We start from the raw sequence: 21,343 nt of genomic DNA on the forward strand, positions 1-21,343 counted from the left end.
TGTTCTTGAATATTCTAAAGAATGGGAGTTTGCTCCTGTATTCGTATTACTTTAAATATTACATACTCCAAGGATTATGCAGGTGCTAAATTCTGCAAGTCCCCCTACTAGCCGAAGTACTAAATGGAGATTACGCATTCATATTATTCACATTCATTCCATTGCCATGGGTTACTGAACTCACCCTCCTTGACCACTGAAAAGCTAGGAGAAACTGTAAAGGACTTTCTCAGTGACCCTCCTATGGGCAAATCACAAGGACAGTTTTTTTTTCTTTTCCCCCAAATCGAAGATTTTATAAAACACATCTGACGTGTTCTAAACCAGTTAACTGACTCTTATCAAAGATATAGTTCATTTTAACTATCGACACTTTTTTAAAGTCATATCCACCAAAATTCCTAGTTTATTATTGTCTTGACTACCTTGGGCTTAATTCTATCTTATACCATTCAGACCCATATAACTCCTTTTTTGACCCCCGATAGCATTATTTTAAATGACTGTGCTGGGTACTGTCAAATTATTCCATTCTTTGGACCCCGGCCTATTGCAATGCCCAGAGTGACTGCTCGGTGTAAACTCTTACAACAGATGGCAAAAGTCAGACGGCACGAAATCTCATGTTTCTTCAGTTTTTCCTAACGGAAAACGTACAGAAGAGAATGAGTCAGCAGAAGAAAATGGTTTACAAACGAATGAAATTATGTTTAGGTGGGGGGACTTCTTTCCATTTGAGGTTTCAATGTTCTTGTCCGGTGCCTTTTGTGCCTAGGAATTGTGCAAGCCCAACGATTTCATCTCCTCCGAGAATCAGGGGTGTTCACTGCAGGACAGACAGTTCCCCGATAACACCGGGCCAATTAGGACAGCGGATGGATGAGACACCCCCTCCAGCGTGATAAGAAGAGGAAGGGCAAGAAACAGCAGCACAGGACGATTCCAGCAATAGCCTCCCACGCCCCCCAGCGCCCTGCCAGGTTTTAGGAGGCTGCTGTTCTTTGGGCAAAGCAAGGTAACTCTCAGAACATCAGCTGGCAGAGCAGATTCTTTTCCGGTAACATACGCAAATATTCGGGGTGAGACTCTTTAGACGAGGCAGGGAACTCTGAAATCTTTCCTCTCGGGACAAGCCAGGCCTCTCAAGCGAGCTCCTTAGGGCAAGTGCAAGATGAGCCACTGGGGTAGTGAAAGAAAATAATGTTCACATAAAAATAAGACGTTAATTTTACTAACAAGTGGCATATAGACCGAGAGTCGAGTACATACCAGATTTCAAGTGTACGTGTGTGTGAGTGTGTACGCATGGGTAAAATCTCAGTGCTGTCGTCCGTGACGTTTCAGACATTCATTAGCGGCTGGCTCCCAGGGCTGTTCTGAGACTACAAGAGGTCATTCTCACGCGCTGGCCGGTACCAAGTACATGCCCCACAGACACTGGTTCCCTTCCCTGCGGGGGAAGTGAATTGGGGGTAAAAGGCTCCTTCTTCACGTGTCTACATTTCAGGAGCACACGGGAACTCTGTTATCTTGACTGGAAGCATGTCCTCAGACCAACAGAGGAAGGCTGTGCTCATGGCCCAGGACCTTTGACCTCCGGCTTCCCACCGCCAGGCCCAAGAGAAACCTGCCCGGGCCTGTCTACGCAGCGCTGTGTAAGGATTGACCACAGCTCTCCTAGGCCCTCAGCACAGCCCCAGCTCAGTGATGCTCTGCACAGCTTCACCGGAGAGAAGGTACTTGCCCCCCGCCGGCGGCACCTGACAGTGCAAACCTCCATTTCCGGCCCTTCAGCTCAGGACGGTGCACCATCACGTACCCTGCCTTTGGCATCCTGAACAAATGTTCTTGGAAATTCTCCACATGTTGAAACCACCCACACCAAGGAGGGTACAACGTACGGGAAGGCAGGATCTGCCATCTCCCCAAACCATGCTTTTACCAGCAAAAGCCAAGGCTTTTGTCATCCTGTGGCTCTAGAATGAGAGGAGGCTTTTGAAGTTCAGTGAGTCGGCCGCAACCCTATAAGGCAAGCTACTTAATATATCAATACCTGAGGCTCTTCTTGAGCTATTTCCCCAGGACTTGCAGGCAGGGAGGACTGGGGAGGGGCAGCGTGTCGAAGACGGGATGCTTTGGCTTCCCAAATCCCGGCTGGCCAGGGTCGGCGTGTCTGTCTCTGCAGTGAGGTGAAGCGGAGGTGCTGGCAGCTTTGAAAGCTTCGGAGGAGGGAAAACCCTCTCTCCTCCCCCAGCTCAGGCTGTCATCCCAGAGCCCCGAGTCCTGCTGCTAAACCATCTGCTAGAAGGAAAGCTGCTGAAATCTTAACACATGAAGAGCGGATCCCAAAGTGTGGCACTCCCTTTCCGCGGCCCAGGGGGACGTGCTGACCTGAGATTCCAGGGGGTTTAAAACTCACCAAGGGAGGAACGTGCACTTGATTTGGAGGAGAGAAGGCACTGGGCTGCCCTTGAAAGATGTACCTTAGCCTCCCAGCTTTCCTTCCTCACGTCGCGTTTCTGCGATACTCGTTTTATTGCACACGCAAACGCATACAAACACACAGCTCAACCATCACCTTGGAAGAGGCTTTTTCTCTTTACCTTCTTTGGAAAAGTCCAAATCAATATCTCTGATTAGACGGGGCACCATTTCCCTGCTTTTAGGTGAAGCCAAGTTCTCTTAGATTTCTAACTCACAGGAATACTGAATATACAATGATTCTCCACCATGCTTCCTAAGATGGAAACTCCAGAACAAGTGAGCCCACTTAGGTAAATGAATAATTCTGTGGATTTCTTAGAAGACCACATACCCAAATCAATAGGTAATGGAATATTTGATTTGTGATTAAATGAGGACCAAAGTATAAGAATCAGATTGAACTCTGATTTTTTTTTAACTCTACCCGACCCTGGACAAGTCACCTGTCATCTCCCTTCTTCTACAGCCCCAGGTGTAAAATATTTAGGAGTGGGTCACTCTCGTAGAGTTATGTCCCCAAAGAAATAATAATACAGTAGCAAAAAAGTACTAACTCCTTACTATGCGTCAGGCACTCTGCTAATTATTTTACATGCATTTGCTCATTTAATCCACACAGCAACTATAAATTAGATACTACTGTATCCTCATTTTATAAATGAGAAACAGAGGATACATTGCCAAGATTACACAGGCAGCAGGTGGGTGCCAGGACACCGATGTCCTGTCTGACTTCAAAGCCCTAAATCAAAAAGCTCTGCCACTACATAAAGGCACTTTACGAACCTAAGAAGCCACTATTACGAATGTGGAAAAATCCACCTGACACTACAACCATCTTCACTGTTCGGCTCTTCCGGGCATGTTCAAGTCCTTGGCTAAGCGGACTTTTCAAAACTTCTTATTTTTTTAAGATAATCAACAGCTGTCCATTGCCTTCATTATAAATAACCACTTAGCAAGTGGGGGGGGGGGAAGATGGTCCAAATACTCCTTTCAATTATTTTAAAACCAATCAAAATGAAAATTCACATGAGTTCATTAGGTTCACAGGAAGCCCCACTGTAATTACAAGCTCCAGCATCTAATCTAAAGTGATGTTTTATCTTAGAAGTTTGGTGGATTCCAAAAAGCTATATTGTTTTTTCATGGAAGATCCATGCTGGAATTTTTAGAATCCCAAGATAGAGAAGCTTGTATATGTACAACCCGCTGGATATCTAAAACGCCCCAGCGTTTACCCCTTTGGCCCAGTGTGAATGGATCAGGATTCCTGGTAGGGCACAAGGAGCCTGGAGGCCTCTTATCATCAAGCCCCAGGGGACTAACTATGAATGTGAATGCGGTTAAAGAAGGAAGCGGTTAAAGAAGGAAGCGAAACAAAGAGGTCAGAGATTTCACTGAAACTATCAGAAATGTTAGCAAGACAATGGGTCCCCATAGCTGCACATTTAAATTCCTACTGTATGCCTACTACATTCCTAGCACTTGCTGGAACAAAACCAAGTGAGACTAGAGCCAAGTTCACAAAGAGCTTACAGGCTAAAGGGAAGATCCGACAAGAAGATGAGGACAGATATGTAAATGATGTCAGAGGCGGACAAGGGTGCTACGGGAGCGCCGCAAAGGAGCAGCTCAATCAACAATCCACCAGGCCAAAGAGGCTTCCTCGAGAGCTAAGACCGGAGCTGAGTTTAATTTTATTATATTTTATTTTTGGCCACGCTGCACAGCTTGCGGGATCTTAGCTCCCCAATCAGGGATCGAACCCCGGCCCTAGGCAGTGCAAGCGCCGAGTCCTAACCATTGGACCACCAGGGAATTCCCTAGAACTGAATTTTAAACACTAAGTAGCTAGATGCAAGGAAGAGGGAAACTGGGTGTTATTGGAGAGATGGAAACAAGAACCCCGGAAGCTTTTACAAAATGAAGCCAACGTGGTTGCCAAGTAAAACTCAACTATATTTCTTTGTGTAGCTTATATGCCATTTATTCTTGACAGCATACTCTGAAGTGACAACTTTGAGATCCTGTTGAGAGTCTATTTGCTTCCTTTGGGGTTCTTCCATTCTTATGCACAGAAACCAATGCAGTGCTTTACGTATATTAATTCACATAATTCACCCCAAACCTCATAGATACATACAATTATTATTCCCATTTTGCAGGTAAGGAAACTGAGGCCCTGAATAAATAGGTAATTTATCTAAATTTACCCGCTCAGTACTGGAAAGGCTGGATTATGAAGCCATCTGGACTACATGTCTGCTCTAAACCACTCTGCTACACGGCCTCTCCAAAAAGGAATTTCCTGAAAAGTATTGAGTAACTCAGGATTGTGGGGAGGCCTGGCGATCCAGGCTTGGAACTCGGCAGTCACGCCAAGCACAAACCCTGCAGCTGGCACCCACCTACACTGCCACACACGAGACACTGCCTGCAGAATGCCATCTTGCTGCCACACCACTGCCAGCCAGGGAAAGTGCCCCAGAGCCCCCCTACCCTGCCCCACAAGCATCAGATGCAGAGTCTGGAAACGAGTGTGTAATTGGTGAAACCATGACCGTGAGCCAGGTGGGCCAGGACAGCAATTCCGTGGCCAAGTTCGGCGTCCACATAGAGACATGAGGTTCTGCCTCCCCCCAAGGTCCATAAGGTGGGTGTATTGGTTTCCTAAGACGCTGAAACAAAGTACCACAAACTGGGCGGCTTAAAACAAGAGAAATGTATTCTCTCACAGCTCTGGAGGCCAAGAGTCAGAAGCAGGATTGTTTCCATCTGGAGGTTCTGGGGGAGAATGCCTTCCATGCCTTTCCACTGGCTTCTGGCAGTTGCCAACAACCCCTGTACTGCCTTGGCTTGTAGACCCATCACTCAAATCTCTACCCCCATCCTCACATGGACGTCTCCCCTGTGTCTGCGTCTCTCTTCTTCTTCTCATTAAGGGCATCAGTCACATTGGATTCAGGACCCACCCGACTCTAGAACGACCACGTGTTAATTCCATCTACAAAGTCTCTATTTCCAAATAAGGTCGTATTCAGGGTTACCAGGGGTTTTCGGGGGGACACATTCAACCCACCACAGTGGGGAAATACACAGACAGGGGAAGGGGGTTCAGATGCTGGACAGCCAAAAAAAATGACAAATATCCACGGAACCTCAATTGCTGCGGGGGCCTTCATTTCATCTAATAACGAAATAAATGACTTCAAAGCAAAAAAAGGTGGATGTGCCGAAAGCAATAAATTGGTCTGTGAGCTCTCTTAGGGGAGTCAACTAGACAGGAACTTGCAGCAGGGGTGAGATGAGGGTGTTAATTACAAAGCTAGAAGGTTCCTCCCTCTGAAACTGTGGCCATCAGAAGGAGACGGCCAGGCTTAAGCCCTGCTACCTCTAATGCCCACAGGCACCTGCCAGATATTTCTCTTTTATCTTCAAAAAGAGAAAACTTGGCCTGGAGGGGCCATCATGGATTTAAGTAGGAAGATAAATGGAGATTTTAACTGTGTATATGCGTTACCTAAGCCATAAATTTTCAACTAGATCGGTATATGACAGATGTTTGAAATATACATTATTTACATAGCTGGTCTAGTCTTTTGTGCTGCTGCTTGCATAGCTCTGAACTCTTTTCAAACCAGAACTAGAGATACCAAAAGCACATCCCTTTTATCAACACTACCACAGCTTCTGAATAAATGCAAACACTAATCAAAAACATCCAAGCATTAAAAAGCTCTTTACTTTTAGGAAAAGAGAGCAGATGATCTCCAAGCAATCCTAACCTTGAGTCTCCAGGTTTTCAGAAACCTAAGTAGGACTCAATGTTAATGGAATCCAACTGACCCTCCATCTGCTGGAAATAAAAATAAGCAAGTCACCTGTTCCCCTCTGAGAAGCGGAACATAAAACACAAAAGCTAAACTATTCCCGTGTTCTCACTAACACTGCTAAGTGGTTGACCCCCAAACTATACCTGGAGCCTCTACCGGTCACGTGAGTGCCTACCTCTCTGCTTGGACAACCAAACCATGGCGTCCAACATGGAACTCATCATCTGCTCCATTTCCCCCAGCCTCCTGGTCACTTATTGCATTCTTCCAACAAAAATCTCTGATTCACCCTTGATTTTCTCTCCCCTCTTCAGTCCAGTCACTTAAAGGAACAGCCAGGCCCTTGGTCCTCATAGATGCTCCCTTTCATGCCCACCCCTCCTTCCTTGGATACAGGTTTTCACTACGAGTCATGAGTACCACTCAGGTGTGTGAGGGCATTTCAGGTGGTACCTGGTTGAATCATTTTTTACTGAAATAGTAATATACGAACTGTAATGGGGGTTAGAAAAATAATTGTCAAATGAAACCCATAATTTCATATAAAATTAAAAATTTTTCTTTTTCATCCATTTACATATAAAAGTGGGTAGAGTTAAAGAAAAATATTAAGTAAATAATAGCACAGATAGTATATGGACATGGTTTACAAATTCTTAAGGGTGGCGTGCTAATGCCTAGCAGTGTCGCGAAACACTGCTCTGGGGTGGTCCCTCATCACCTGACTGCTCGATCACCTCTGTTCCCTCAACCACCTCCCAGCTGGTCTCCTAGCCTCCTAACTCCCACCTCTTCCGTGTATCCTGTAAGCCACGGCCAGACACCTCTTCCTGAGATGCTCCTTTCATTATTTCTCTCCCAAACTCACAAATCTGATTCCTGCCCCCATAAACTCCACCTGCATTTCAAGAGCCCACCTGATCTAGCTACACATTATTTCTAGTTACATCCCAAATTTACAGTATGGCGAATTTCACACTGACGTTTTCCTTGCCAGCTGAATGCCTTGGTTCATACTGCTTCTACAACCTTCCCCCAGTCCTCCTCCTTCTCTGCTCTTCAAATCCTACCCAGTCCTTCGAGAAGCAAGTAAGCCCTCCCTTCAGGCAGCCTTTTTTATTGACATCTCTCCTCTGAACTCCTATTCCACTTACACCAACCCTATCAACCAACCCCACTTAACTCTTGATTATATTCCAGTATTTCCTGCTTTCTAATGGTCGACTCATGGAGAGCTGGTCCTACCGACCACAACAGGAAGTCCTTGAAGAGCAGAATCTTCTGTTACAAAAGGATGACTCACTTTAGGAGTTCAAGACATTTCTTCAACCAAGTTTTTTAAGAGAAGCCATGTTTTATTCATTTATCCAATAAATATTTCCTGAGTCCCTGATACGTGTCAAGCTCTGTGGTTGCTGGCAAAAGAGAGATGTGAATAAAACACATACCGTAACTGAGGAACTCACTGGCTAGTAAACCCGAGGTACGACACAATGTCACCATGTTGTTGTAACACAAGTACAAAACAACTGTCATACGAGTGATTCGCTCTCGAGAGAGAAGCGGGGTATGAGCTTGTTCTGGAAGGCTAAACAGGATAAGCCTTATATATTAGCTAAATATCAGACCTTCAAAGATGGGGAGCACACTCTCAGAGGTGTCCCATAAATCACAAAAGGCACACAATGGCAACAAGATATTGCAGAAGGTAAAGAGTTTCCAGAGCCTGGAGCGTAGGGTGGTGGGGGAGGAATGGAAGGAGGGGTGGGAAAAGCAGGGGAGGTCACGCCATGAAGAGCCTTGGTCTCAGACTTCATCCATAGGCATGAGAAATGCTGAAAAGAGTTGGAAAGTAACATGACCAGTTTTGCTTGAGGAGGGATTAAAATAAATAAAAAACAAAACCCCTCTGGGGACACGGAGAGCAAGAATTGGACACGGTCAGTTTGGAAGACACTGTAATAGAACAGAAGGACTTCAACAACAGAGATGAAAAGGGAGGGGTAGATTTTAGAAATATTTAGGTGGTAGAAATCAATGGGATTTTCTGGCCAACTGGTTGTGCATTCCAATGTCAAATAAAAATAGTCTGGGGATTAACTACTTAAGGAAAAGTTTACTATCTACTTAAAAAAAATAACCCATGCCATTTCTCTCCCATGTTACTGTGGTGAAGGTTAAGTTAGCATTGACTGTAGTCTATAGTCTTACGAACGACAAGAACCTCTGCTCTAAACCTGGTAGACTAGGCATCACGCAGTTTCTATGACTGATCTACAAAGCCTGTCCTGGTTGCAAAAGTTGGCATCTGATCCCACCGGCAAGGATCCAACCAGACTCTGCTCCTTGGCTATATCTGCACTCAGCATAAGCAATCTTGTCCCAAAGAACGTACAATTGTCTGAACTGCCCTACGTCTCTGGGGCTATAGAGAATTTAAGCCACAATCGCTCTGGAGGTGTAAAAATGCTAAGGTTTTTATACAATATACTCCTATTCCTTTTTTCAAATAAAAACGTCCACAAGAGTGTAAAAGATGTTGAAATACCAAGAGAGGTGACCTTTTGTAAGCACGTTCACGTTCTCCTGGGAAATAAAGAATAAAGTCATTCACCACCAAGTGTAATATTCCTCACTTCCGCAGGCCTGATGAAAGGAGTCAGCACAGGTAGTTTCAGATTAAAGCACAGTTGGAGCAGGGAGGCTGGAAACGTTATCTCCGCAAGGAGGTATAAGGAGGCAACAGGATGCTGTTTATAAACACTTGCACGTGATCAGAACCTGCCCCTCACCCCCATTAGTTTGGTCACCAGGACAAGCCCTAATGCGGCCACTTAATGTAACACCTGAGGAGGACAGGGAACAAGACTCCACTGCAAAATGAGCGCTATTCCCACACACCCCACATACGGAAGCACACGACTCCAATAGGCAGAAAGGGCAAAGGTTATTTCTAACGACTTCTGTGTAAGTGCTGAGAAATCCTGGGCTTGCCCATCGCTGCAGAGCCCAATTCTGTGATGGAAATGCGGGCCAGGAGGGCCCGTTCCAGACGGGGAGAGGTCACGTTACCCGCCAGGAACACAGCTGGTTTGGGGCAGGCCCAGATTAGAACCTCAGGTGCCCATCCTCCACTCCGAGGAACTCTCAAAACAACAGAACGTAAGGAACTGGGACACACAATCCACTGTGCCCCGGAATTAGTGTCTCTGAAATGAAAACGAATAACTCATCAAGGTGGCATCCTGCCTATTCCTCCCCGCTGATTTATATTAGTTAGATCGGCAGACAGAACTGGTTTACATTTTCCCAAGATGTCAGTTTGCGGCTTGTGTTTTCTTCTCAAATCCTTTAAAACTGTCTGCTTTAGTGTTCCTTAAAATGACAAACATCCAGCTAAAAGTACCATGACTTCGGGGGTGTCTCGTTCACAGGGGACACCTTTTATGCACACGCTCCGTAGGACCTTTACAGTGGAAAAAAAAAATCACTTTCCAATCTTGATCGATGAAGTGTCCCCAAACTTGCTGGCATGCCACGTGAAATATAAAGAAGCAGCCACCCCCAGGGCTTGGGGAGAGGAAAGTGAAGTAGCATCATTTGTGTAAAGAGGTCACAGTTCACAAGGTCCTGACAGAGGAGGTTCTAACGCCTTCATTGACAAAGGTTTGGTGCCTTGAGAATCATTTCATGGAGGTGGGTGAGCATACTTTCATATAGAAAGCCCTAAGGATTATCCAGCTATCTCCCTCTTTATGGGGAGTCTTCTTTTCTCTCTAGTTAATTAATATCATAATTTCTAGTTTTAGAAACTGTGGAGGAATATAATCCCGTGTGCTTCTGGCCCAACTCCTTTTCTTATTCAGCTCATGGACACGCATTTTATTATTCATCTTGATTTGAACAAAAGGCGAGATTTCCCCCCCTTCTGCTCAGAAACTACCTTTGGGAAATGAATATTCAAGATGAACCATGAACTCGTCTCATGGCCTGTGGACTTGCTGGTTGCCAGGAGGCCGATGAATCCTTAGGATAATTTTCGACTTGGTAGCATGAATTAGGGGCTTAAACAGTCATATAAGGCGCGTGGTCTTCAAAATTTTAAAGTTTCAGAATTCTCTACCTAACTGTCCGTTTGTAGGATCTCTTTAAGGTTGATATGTGTCTATTCTAACCTCTTGAGCTTCAGTGTAGTTTATCCCAAAGGTACGTGAAAAAGCCAAGGCTAAATGTCAAGCCTGTTGCTATAAATCACATTTCAAACTGGTAGTTGCTTATTAGTGAAAACAGACTGTTTGCAAAGGTTCTGTCTCATTAGAAAGCGATTATGGAACGCCTATAATTTTGGCTTAAATAAACAGAGTTAAACTTGAAATACCTACTGTGCGATAGTAGGTCAGATCAAAAGGACAGCTATTCACATTTCCAAGGACCTCTCCTTTCCTAAAGTTTAAAAAAAAGTGATTTTCACCATTTTTTTAAGGAATATTTGTTGGAGGGGATTTCTCTTTCACCATATTTTTAAGGAATATTTGTTGGAGGGGATTTCCAAAAACAGTCTCCACTGAAGTTATTTTAAGTCATTTAGTATTTCTCTGAAGAAGCTTATCTTGTCCTCTGAACCCAACAAAGACCACTCATTTTACTGAGAATAAGTATGATAAATACTAGTAGCTATTATGGCAAAACGACTGGACAAACAGAAAGAAGAAGTATGAAAAGCTTCATGTGTTTCTAAGCTGCTTCATCTTCTATTTCATTTTATGTGACAAAGGCTCTGTTTGTATCCAGAGTCACTAACTTGATATAAGTGGGCTTTCTCACATTTGTTAAGGGGAAGACAACTTCTCCCAAATGATCTCAAAGTGGCTCAATATACCATCTATTACTATCAACACTGGTATTTGGAAAGGAACCATATTTGAAAAGGAAATTGACAAGTTACTCTCAATCTCCCCCAAAAAGATGTGTATGAGAAAGATTCCACCTAGTCTCCCAGTGTTCATTGTAGGTGTTTGTCTTAATATTTACTTTATCCTTCCATGGGCCCCAACCCTTTTAATTATACATATTGGCTAATAATTAAAATAAAGAATAAATAACAGCTTCCATCCTTGGACAAAACCATATTATATCCAACCCTGCAGCCCCATGAGAATCTAGCAAGGCACTCTGCTTGAGGTGGGGGGAGACTCCCATAAAATGCTGAATGAATAACACAGCTCTTCTTCCCCCACCTTCTGGTTTTATTTTCTCAGTAGTAACCTAACATGAAACCTGCACAGACACCCACCAACCTGAAAGAGCTGATCCTTCACTATCCCCATAGGACCAGCTTACTATTTACAAGTCAAGAAGTAAGAGAATCAAAGAAAATGAAAAGCCTCTTCCTCAAGCCCTCAAAAATGCCTTGAAAAACTGGCAATAGCAGAGAAGTTCTTTAGCAAAGAATAAAAATGTGATCATAATGATGCTATGACAAGATAGGTGAAAACAGGCTCCACGGGAACGTGCCTGAAATCATTACAGAGTCTTGCAGGTTTGTTGAAGACATTATGGCCACCTGCCCTCCTACAGCCTCCCTCTTGGTATCAGTACTGATTCCTGAAGAGGGGCAAAAAAGAGGCGAAACTATTCAGTGTGGAATGAAGACATTCAAACCCCAAGGATATGAAACCTGAGATTATCTGAACACTCGGTGTAGACATGGGTTTATGGACATACGTGTTTTGAGGTTACACTTGGATTTAGGTGTATTTCAAAATTTACTGCCACCAGCCTGAAGAATAAAGCGACCACAGCAGTGACTGACTTCAATTACTGAAGTATAAACTGTAGTTGTCACTTCCTTTACAAATCTGGCTTTTCATGACAGGGAAAATCAAGGGAGCCTTATTGCCAAAACAGTATATCCTTATGTCACCAGATTTTGCAGTAAAAAAGACGGTTATTTTATTTAGGTTTTATACTCACAGAAATGCGCTCACAAGACATTTTTAAAGCATGAGATACCGGCCCCAGTTTTGTTTTTTTTTTTTAAAAAAGAAAACTTGCTGTTTTAGGAGAAAGATAGTAGAGCTAGACTTTGAGTACCAACTGCAAGCTTAAAGCAATCTTCCCAGGATTTAGAGTGATTTGGTATAGGATGTGTTTTCAAATATAATCTCGGTTTTCCCATGACATTTTGTTTAGAAGAAAATGAATTCATTCAGAATGAAAAACAAACAAACCAAAATTGGTGTCTTACACATCATTACATACAAGTGGTCAACAGTAAGTAAGGAGAAAACAACGAGAAGAGTTTCAGGATTTTCCTCCTTCAGCGTTTCAAGTATTTTAACCCTGGGTTTCCAAGTCACACAGCAAAGCCATCCGCTGTATTTAACTAACTGGCGCCTTCAGAAATGCTTCTACGCGTTTTAAGATGAACTCCTTCATCCCCGTTTACCGTTTTGTTTGTCCTTCCTGTCTGACATGCAAAGACATGACACAGTCTCCATTCTTTCCATACAACCTGATTCCAAGCAACATATGTTAAATCCACACCAAATCATGTGCGCATTCAATCCGCATACACACCATTTACCCCACCGAATGCATTCAATGAGCTGTAACACAGTTCCCTGCGTGCAAGCAGACCAGCCTGCGCCCTCTTCCCTGACTCAGACCATCCAGAACTGTGCATGGAACCTGTTCCCTTTTAAGAAAGAAAGGCTGTTTAAATACCCTCTAGGATAATAACTGGCCACAATGCGGGAGCGAGCAAGCCCGATACTGCGGGCAACGGCGGACGGAGGCTCTTCCACAAGCTCAAGGAGGCTGGGCGCCCGAGCTGGCGGTCATTTATCTGTGCAGCCAAAACGCCCGGCACGTCCCCCTCCCAGATTTCACCTAACTAATAGCTCTCCAACCCCATATTGAGAGGGCCTGCTGTGGATCTTGCGGAGGTACAAAATGGTGGATGTGAGCTAATTTTTTTCCTGCTTTCCCCATAACTTATCGCATCCATCACCGCCCGTCCTCCCGGGGAAGCACCCCGGCCGCGGCGCCCGGAGCACGCCCCGCGGCCCCGGCCTGGGGGCAGGAACGCGGTTACCAACCTGATGTCATGTAGCCCCGCGAAGCCTGGGGCGCGAAGGCCGCGGGGAAGAGCTTGTGCAGGCGGTAGTCCTTCTCGCTGCGGGACCTCATGCGGTCCGAGGCCCGGTCCGAGAAATCCGAGCTAGGCCAGGCTCGCCGCAAGGTTGTGCTCCGGGTCTTCTTCATGGTGGGGAGGGCGACCCGCTGCCCCGAGCCTCGGGGCCTCAGCGCCGGGGCGCAGCGCGCGGCTTCATCCGTCTACGGCGGGCACGACCCGGGCGGACTCTGCGCGCATTTTCCCAGCCCCTCCTCGTCGGCGTCTACACCGCCAGCGGCGGGTCCGGCCCTCCCCACGCCCCCACACCCCCCCACGGCGAAGGCTCCGATTTTACACACGTCCCACAATGCATTACACTTCATTTGCAATCCGCCCGGCTTATAGCTTCCAGATTCCTGGGGGGAAAGGCACGTTAGGAGGCTCCCCGGCCAGGAGGAGGCGGGGAGGGGGCGGGCGGGGTGAGGGCGCCGAGACTTGCAGCGTGAACGCAATGGGAGCGCAGACAATGGCCCGATTCAGCGCAGGAGTGCTTAGCCAACTGTGAGCCACGGCACAAAAGACCCAAACAAATGAGGAAGCCCAGGCCTCCGGGGGTGACCCCGGATCGGGCGCCCAGGAAGCCGGAGGGGCGGCGGCAGACCCTCTCCGCACCGGGCGGCTCAGAGCGAGGCGTGGGGATGACAGTGTCCAAGTCGTGTCCCCCTGGGCCTATCAGCCGCGCGGCCCGCAGTCCCGGGCGCGGGCTGGCTCTGCCTCCCCCGCAGCCCTCGGGAGGCAGTCTTCATTACAGAGGCTCGGATGGGGGGCGCGTGTGCACAGGATCCGAGCAGGCTCTGCAGTCGGCAGCTGCGGCGGCGGGCTCCTGCCGAATCCAGGAAGCGTCCTCGCGACCGCAGCGCCTCGTCGATCTTCCTCCTTCCAAGGCTCAGGGTGGTGTGCGTGCGTGTGTGCGTGTGTGTGCGCGCGCGCGCGCCGACACGCGTGTGCCCCCCTACACAGGCAAAGCTCCTACTTACTGGCCGCGGCGGCGACGGGAGCCATGGCTGCCGAGGATGCGGAGCCTGCCGATCGCCACCCGCACGGCGGCACCGCTGCTCAGTCGCGAGCGCGCAGAATGGCTGTGGAAGGACAGGAAGCCGGGACGCCGCTCAGCCTCATGCTAATCGCCGAGCTGCCTTAAGTTAGAGCACGGATCCTGTCAGGCTTCTCATTTTCATGTAAAACACCCTGCGGCGGCTCTGGGACTTGGCTGGTGCCCGAGCCAGGAGTCGGCGCTCGGATATTTACATATTTTTAGGATGGCGCCTCCCGCCTGCAGAAAGGGAGAGAAACCGCTCGGTGGGAACAGGGCAGTCCGCGGTGCCCTGCCTTGCCCACCTGCGCCAATCCCGGAGGCAGCTAGATCCGGCGGAGGGGGCGCCAGCCGCAGCTCCGCCGACAGCCGCAAACGCCCGGGCACCTGGTCCACGCCGCCTGGAGAACGCAGCGAGGGCGGCTCCGGCTCTTCCTCGCTGTCCCTCGAGCCCCCGGTGTCAGTCACTACCAGCCCGCCAACCTGCATTCGGGTCCACAGCCCCACTACCCGGCTCGGCTCTGCACAGCTGTTTCTGGTCCGACAACCAATCGCTAAAGGACAACAATGTACGCGGCGCGGGAGGGGAGGAGGGGGCGATGCGCCGCCCCGGCCGAGGCGCCGGGCCCGGGATGCGGGGCCGGGACGCGGAGGTCACTGCGAGTTGAAGGCGCGCGGCCACGTTGCGGAGAACCCCGACCGCGCTGCGCTGCGGCCGTTTTTTCAGCTTGGCTTCCCGTTTGGGTTTCCAATAACGCTTAGGTGTTGTAAACAACAAAATAAACCCGATTCTTCTTACGTCTTTGCGCTTTTTTCCATTTGTGACGACGCAACGTTCAAAATCATGTTTTATGCTGTTCTACATATTCGCAGGTGCCAAGGTACAGAGACAGGGATATGAAATCTTTATGAACCTATGATCTTTTCAGGCTGATACTGCAAAAAACAACCCACCCACCCCTCAAAAAAGAAAAAACCACACTGGGTTCTAAATGGTTAAGATTCAGGAGTTTTAGCACAATTTGGTGCTTTTCCAAGGCTTTAATTCTTTGCGGGAGGGGGGCAAGGTTCTCGAAGAACGACACAGAGGGGGGCGAGGTTTCAGCAACAAACATTATAGAACCTAGAACTTCCATTCAATATCTAAGGGCTGCCCTCTGTAACCTGGGGCCAGTGTAACTGATCTATCTCCCGGGAAACCGGGGGTAAACAAACAAAAATCACTGAGCAACTTGTATTTACACTAATCAAAATTTATTACTAACTGTAAGCCAGTTAGCTAATATTCAGTGATATTTTTTAAAAGTTAGAAAAGGACAGTCTCCCAAAAGGCACATTTTGCTAAAATGTCTTCTTTACTGTAACAGGACTGCTAAGAAAGCAGTCCAGCTTCAGAAGCTAAAGAAGACTAAATGTGTAAAGAACCATAAAGGTAATAAAAAATGATTGTATCAATGAATGCATGAGATATTGACATTTAGATATCTCAATCCAATTCAACAATTACCCTACATCCCGTGAGCCAAAAGTGGTTATATGGAGGATTATAATGGTTACCACTGAAGGCTAATGGTGATTGCTGTGACAACTGTGATACTTATTCATTTAGCCAATGATTTTTGACTGTCTAGTATATGCTGTGATGGGTGCTGGGCAAACAGAACAACACACATAGCCCCACGTAACTTATGGTCTAGGTAGTAAGCAAATAAATGCACGGATTGTGTTAAGGTCTACAAAGAAGAATCACCTCTATGAAAAAATGACAGTTAATCTGAGACCTACAGTATGTGGAGTCATCCAAGCAAAGAGTGGGGAGAGTGATGTTTCAGAAAGTGGGAACAGTGCATGCAAAGGCCCTGAGGTGGGAAAGAATCTTGGCTTCTGTTGGAAGAAGTGAAAGAAGGCCAGTGTGGCTGGAATTGGAGCATAAGAGGAAGGCGTGTGATGAGATCATGGATGAAGCCAAGAGCTGGATCACACAAGGACATGCAGGCCATGTTAAGCGTTTTGTATTCTATTGTATCATGTGAGCCACTGAAGGGTTTTAAGCAAAGAAGCAATGATAGTTTTAGAATTTCTATATAAAAGGGGCTTAGAAGAGGGATTCTGTTTAGGGGAGGGGTCATCCAGGACTTTTCCGGACTGTACATTTGAATCGCACTTGACTTAAAACTGAGAAAATATTCATTGTTCATCTGAAGGAATGGGGGTGGGTTGATGGATATTTTGGGAGGAGAGCTACAGCTCCACTCAGCTGCCTCTGAATGCTGGCCTTTGCAGAGCAGCGATATCACCCGGTGTCCATACGCAACAGAATGCTCTTGGAGCCAAAGCCAAATAGCCAGACACAGAAGAATCAGGCGGTAAATAGGCTGGGTTAGCTTAATCGAATCAGATAGTAAAGTAGGAGAGGTAGAGACAGTTAAGTAATTTATCCATCCAAATTAAGTGGCAACATCAAAAGAAGTTATGAAGGTAAGACTTGAATCTAGCAAACAACATACTGTGAAACCAACGCTATGTAGAGAAAGTGGAATCCCGTTATTACAGCCACTGTTAAAATCAGACTCAGTGTGTCCATCTGTCCTATGGAAAGATTCACTCTGGTCATACTCAACCCCTAGGTCCCTAGTCCTCCTTTCAAATAGCTCAACCTACTTGAGACAATCAAGTATCTGGGTCTTGAACTGTCCATCAAGTAAGCTCAGTTGTGTAATCCCAGTTTTTCCTAAGGAAAGTTTAGAATTAAATAGTGAAATGATACAGCAAATCACTTTCACAGTACTCGTAATTTTTTAATCAGGCTTAAGAATAATTTGTACATTTGGTATTTACACATCAGATAGAGACACTAATTAGACACACATTTGCTTTGTGATTCTAATTCAGATGTATACAGTTGGCCCTTGAACAACCAGGTTAATTCAAGTATAATTTATAGCGGCCATTCCATCCACGGTTCCTCGGATTCAATCAACCACGGATGGACCATGTGGTATTTACTATTGAAAAATACCCACGTATAAGTGGAAATGGGTAGTTCAAACCTGTGTCGTTCAAAGGTCAACTGTAATTGATTTTAGACTTGTAATTTTTTTTTTTTTTTTTTTTTTTTTGCGGTACGCGGGCCTCTCACTGATGTGGCCTCTCCCCTTGCGGGGCACAGGCTCCGGACGCTCAGGCTCAGCGGCCACGGCTCACGGGCCCAGCCGCTCCGCGGCACGTGGGATCTTCCCGGACCGGGGCACGAACCCGCGTCCCCTGCATCGGCAGGCGGACTCTCAACCACTGCGCCACCAGGGAAGCCCTACGCATCGAACTTTGTGATTAAAATATTTGTTAAATACAAATCAAAATTCTGAGTCTGATAGTCATTTATCTTGCTGCTGCGTCCTGAAACATAATTTGAAAAAGATATTAACAGTTTCATTTGACAAATGTGCTTTTAGTCAAAAAAAATACATATACACACCTTAAAATTGGGCGGTTGCGTGGCCCAGGTTAAGAAGCTAAATGGAATCTGGAAATGAATGTGTCCCAAAAGGACGAGGGCTTTTTCAGAGGCTTTCGAGCTGGAAGATTGGGAGTATTTCTTATGTGACGCATATATACACTCATATATTTGCGTGTATGTACATATGCACGTTCATATGACCTGGGCCTCCAAAAGCAGCTAATAAGGTAGCTGACCATGTATTTGGTAGATACATCTCTGTCCTCCTTTGCCCAGGCTCCAAACTGCTAGTTATAATTTTATCAGAAAGCTTGAGCATGTATTGTCTTTCTTAGAAGATGCTCTCTTCTTATGTGGACCACCAGCGTGGTTGCCAGGGCAGTGGTCACGCTGCTGGCATGCCGGACTGCAGCTCCCAATAAATAATGTGCTCTGGGGAACCCTTGTCCTGAGATACATTAACAAATGTGACTTGGAAAGAGGGTTCCATTATAAATTCAGAAGATGTGTTAAAGTTACAACAGGCCTGCTGGACTTCTCAGAGCCTTTCATGTGCAAACGCACCTTGTAAATCTACCAAAAGAAAAACACACAACAAGAACAACTGCTCATCAAGCCCTAATCATAGGACCACCTGTTGCTGGAGCACATTTAGGCAAACAGATCTAGACAGGTGATGGGAGGTGATAAATCCATGGCATAAAACATGTTTCGGAGAAGTCCTAAGAATGATGAGACTGTGTATATATCGGTCTTTGCATCCCTATCAAAATCTAAGCTGAATTTCCCTTAGTCTCTCCACTCAGGTACATTGTCACCTATAACCCACTGCCGACGGGGCTATAATGAATAATGGTGGTCAATGAATTCTACTCCCAAAGAAAGCAATTATTTGGGGATGGAGGAACTCACCAAGGAGAAGTAACTCAAGAGGGGCCTGAGTGTTTGGGAGGACTGGAGAGGCTGGAGCAGGCGGGCAGGATGATGACATCCGTCTCCAGGCCAGACTAAGCGAAGTCAGAGTAATAGAGGGCAGTGCTGTGTGGTGATGTCAAGGAGATCAGGCATTCACGTCTTTGCTGGGGGCCTGGGAAAAGTTCACCTTTGAGTTCCATTGTTTCAACTGTCATGGTGATAATCTCTCAAAGTGCAGATCTGATGTAAATATATAAATGTTCCATGTCACTGCTGGCAAGAAGGCAGCAAGAAAAAAAGAGCCAATTTTATTATTACTACTAATAGTAATTATTAGTAATAATAATTATTAGCTTGATCACTGGGGGGGGGCACTTTAAAAACCTGAACCCTTTCTAGATCCTTTTGTTCACCTCTGCATCCTGCTTTTGCATCAAATAAGAAAACAAGCTGAATTCCAGTGGGGGCCAGCAAGTAACACTGATACCATACCGTGAATGCTACTGAGTGAAAAATAGCTGAAATACAGAGCATCCACAAACTGGGCTTAGGAAGAAGAAAGAAGAAAACACCCAGGCACAGCTAGCGTGTATTCAAGAGCTGCAGCCTTCAGTGGTGCCCAGCACACCCTGCTCAAACTGGAGCAGTTACCCAGGGTCGCGAACAGAGTCCAGAGAAGGTAGAAACCACCTGTGTCCGTCAACAAATGGAAAGCGCAAATGTGAGGAAATTCTGACCCATGCTACACCGTGGATGAATCTTGAAGGTATTATGCTAAATCGGCTATAGACACAGACGAACAAATACCGTGGGAGGCCTCTTAGATGAGGCGCTTAGAGTAGTCAAATTCAGAGACAGCACAATCACCGCTGTCAGGGCCTGGGGGAAGGGGAGGGGGAGTTAGGGTTCAATGGGTATCGCGTTGCAGTCTGGGACGGTGATAAAGTTCTGGAGATGGATGGTGGTGATGGTTGCACAACAACGTGAATGTACTTAAGGCCACTGAACTGCACAGAAAGAATGAAAAGTAGTAAATGTTACGTATATTGTATGCAATTTAAAAGATAAAAAAGAATAGAGTCCAAGAAGCACAGGCGCAGTCAGGAAGTGGCTTTGTGTGGACAGGGTGGAAGACAAGATGCTGTGAGCTGGTCCTTTCACCTGCACACTCGGGGGGGCACACAGCCTCGCCTTTCTTTATGTTGTAAAACAAAAGCTGATATCAGGTAGACCGAGAATATAAAACAAGCTCAAAAGTAAACTGGCAGGGTCAGGTTCCACCCAGATATAACTGGGAAATGATTCTTTCAAGGGTGCATTTGAATTTGTCAAGATCTAGAGAAATTTTTTAAAAGACTCTTTTAAGTTTAGAGACACCAAAATTTTCGCTCTTTAAAATTTATATTAACAAACACTCCATTTTTTTTTTTTTTTTTTTTTGTGGTATGCGGGCCTCCCTCTGTTGTGGCCTCTCCCGTTGGGGAGCACAGGCTCCGGACGCGCAGGCTCAGCGGCCACGGCTCACGGGCCCAGCCGCTCCGCGGCACGTGGGATCTTCCCACGGCGCACGGGCCCAGCCGCTCCGCGGCACGTGGGATCTTCCCGGACCGGGGCGCGAACCCGCGTCCCCTGCATCGGCAGGCGGACGCGCAACCACTGCGCCACCAGGGAAGCCCCAAACACTCCATTTTAATACTCTATTTCTACCAGCTGGAGAGAGGAGCCTGAGTAAAGTCACAGTGGTCGGAAATCGATGGAGGGAACCCTAAATCGTCTTGCTTGTCTGAAAGGCAGGAAAATGTCAGGGACTCGTGAGCCACTAAGCTGGAAGGGTATATTGGGACAGTTGGTGGAGTCTTTGGGATTTGAAACCAATTAGTCTGTGCATAAGTAAAAAGGGAAAGGGGCGCGTTGAATCCTGAGCAAAGGAGAGACATAGCTGGGTTTGGACTTGAAATTTTAATCCAGTGGGAATTGGCTGCAAGCTTGAGGGAACTTTCCAAGGTGACGAGAATGTTGTCAAAACTGAATTGTGGTGATGGCTGCACAATTGTATAAATTTTAAAAAACACAAAGCACACTTAAAAATGGTTGGATTTTGTGGTATACAATTATTCCTCAATGATGCTATTTAAAAAAAAATTAACCCAGCCATAGAGTGGAGGATAACCTGGAAAACTTAAAGACTTGAGCTAGAAAACCAGTTAGGAGGAGACTGCCATAGCACAATTGAGAGGATGCTAGTCAGAATTTGACTTCCAACAGAAGGAATGGAGAACAGTGAACACTGCCAGGTTCAAACCTGCCGAGCTACACAGTTGATCTGTGAGAGGCTGGGGAGTGCAGGACACACAGGGCAGTGGAGGGCAAACAGAGGAGACAGGGTCACGGGTATCTCCAATGTTTACGGGCTGTGATTCCACACGTAGACAGTGGGAAAT

At 46.4% G+C, this 21,343-nt stretch overlaps 2 protein-coding genes across 3 annotated transcripts in view; both read right to left on the reverse strand.

Moving 5' to 3' along the window:
• STOX2 (storkhead box 2) overlaps positions 1–14,560 on the reverse strand; it is a 113,657-nt gene extending 99,097 nt beyond the window's left edge. The window contains exon 1 of one of the 2 annotated variants that reach the window (XM_028481405.2): positions 14,475–14,560. In XM_028481405.2, the coding sequence (XP_028337206.1) occupies positions 14,475–14,499 (25 nt within the window). In that variant the 5' untranslated portion in view covers positions 14,500–14,560. Of the gene's footprint in view, positions 1–13,420; positions 13,695–14,474 lie in introns of those variants that run through there. The other variant, XM_024117360.3, reaches the window with a different exon arrangement.
• Positions 14,561–17,321: 2,761 nt separating this feature from the next.
• LOC112062583 (scavenger receptor class F member 2-like) overlaps positions 17,322–21,343 on the reverse strand; it is a 105,205-nt gene continuing 101,183 nt past the window's right edge. Inside the window, exon 4 of the mRNA XM_055081444.1 lies at positions 17,322–19,142. Coding sequence (XP_054937419.1) covers positions 19,114–19,142 — 29 coding nt within the window. The 3' untranslated portion in view covers positions 17,322–19,113. The remainder of the gene's footprint in view (positions 19,143–21,343) is intronic.

The sequence above is a fragment of the Physeter macrocephalus genome, chromosome 20 (genome assembly GCF_002837175.3).
Source record: "Physeter macrocephalus isolate SW-GA chromosome 20, ASM283717v5, whole genome shotgun sequence".
Classification (NCBI taxonomy): domain Eukaryota; kingdom Metazoa; phylum Chordata; class Mammalia; order Artiodactyla; family Physeteridae; genus Physeter; species Physeter macrocephalus.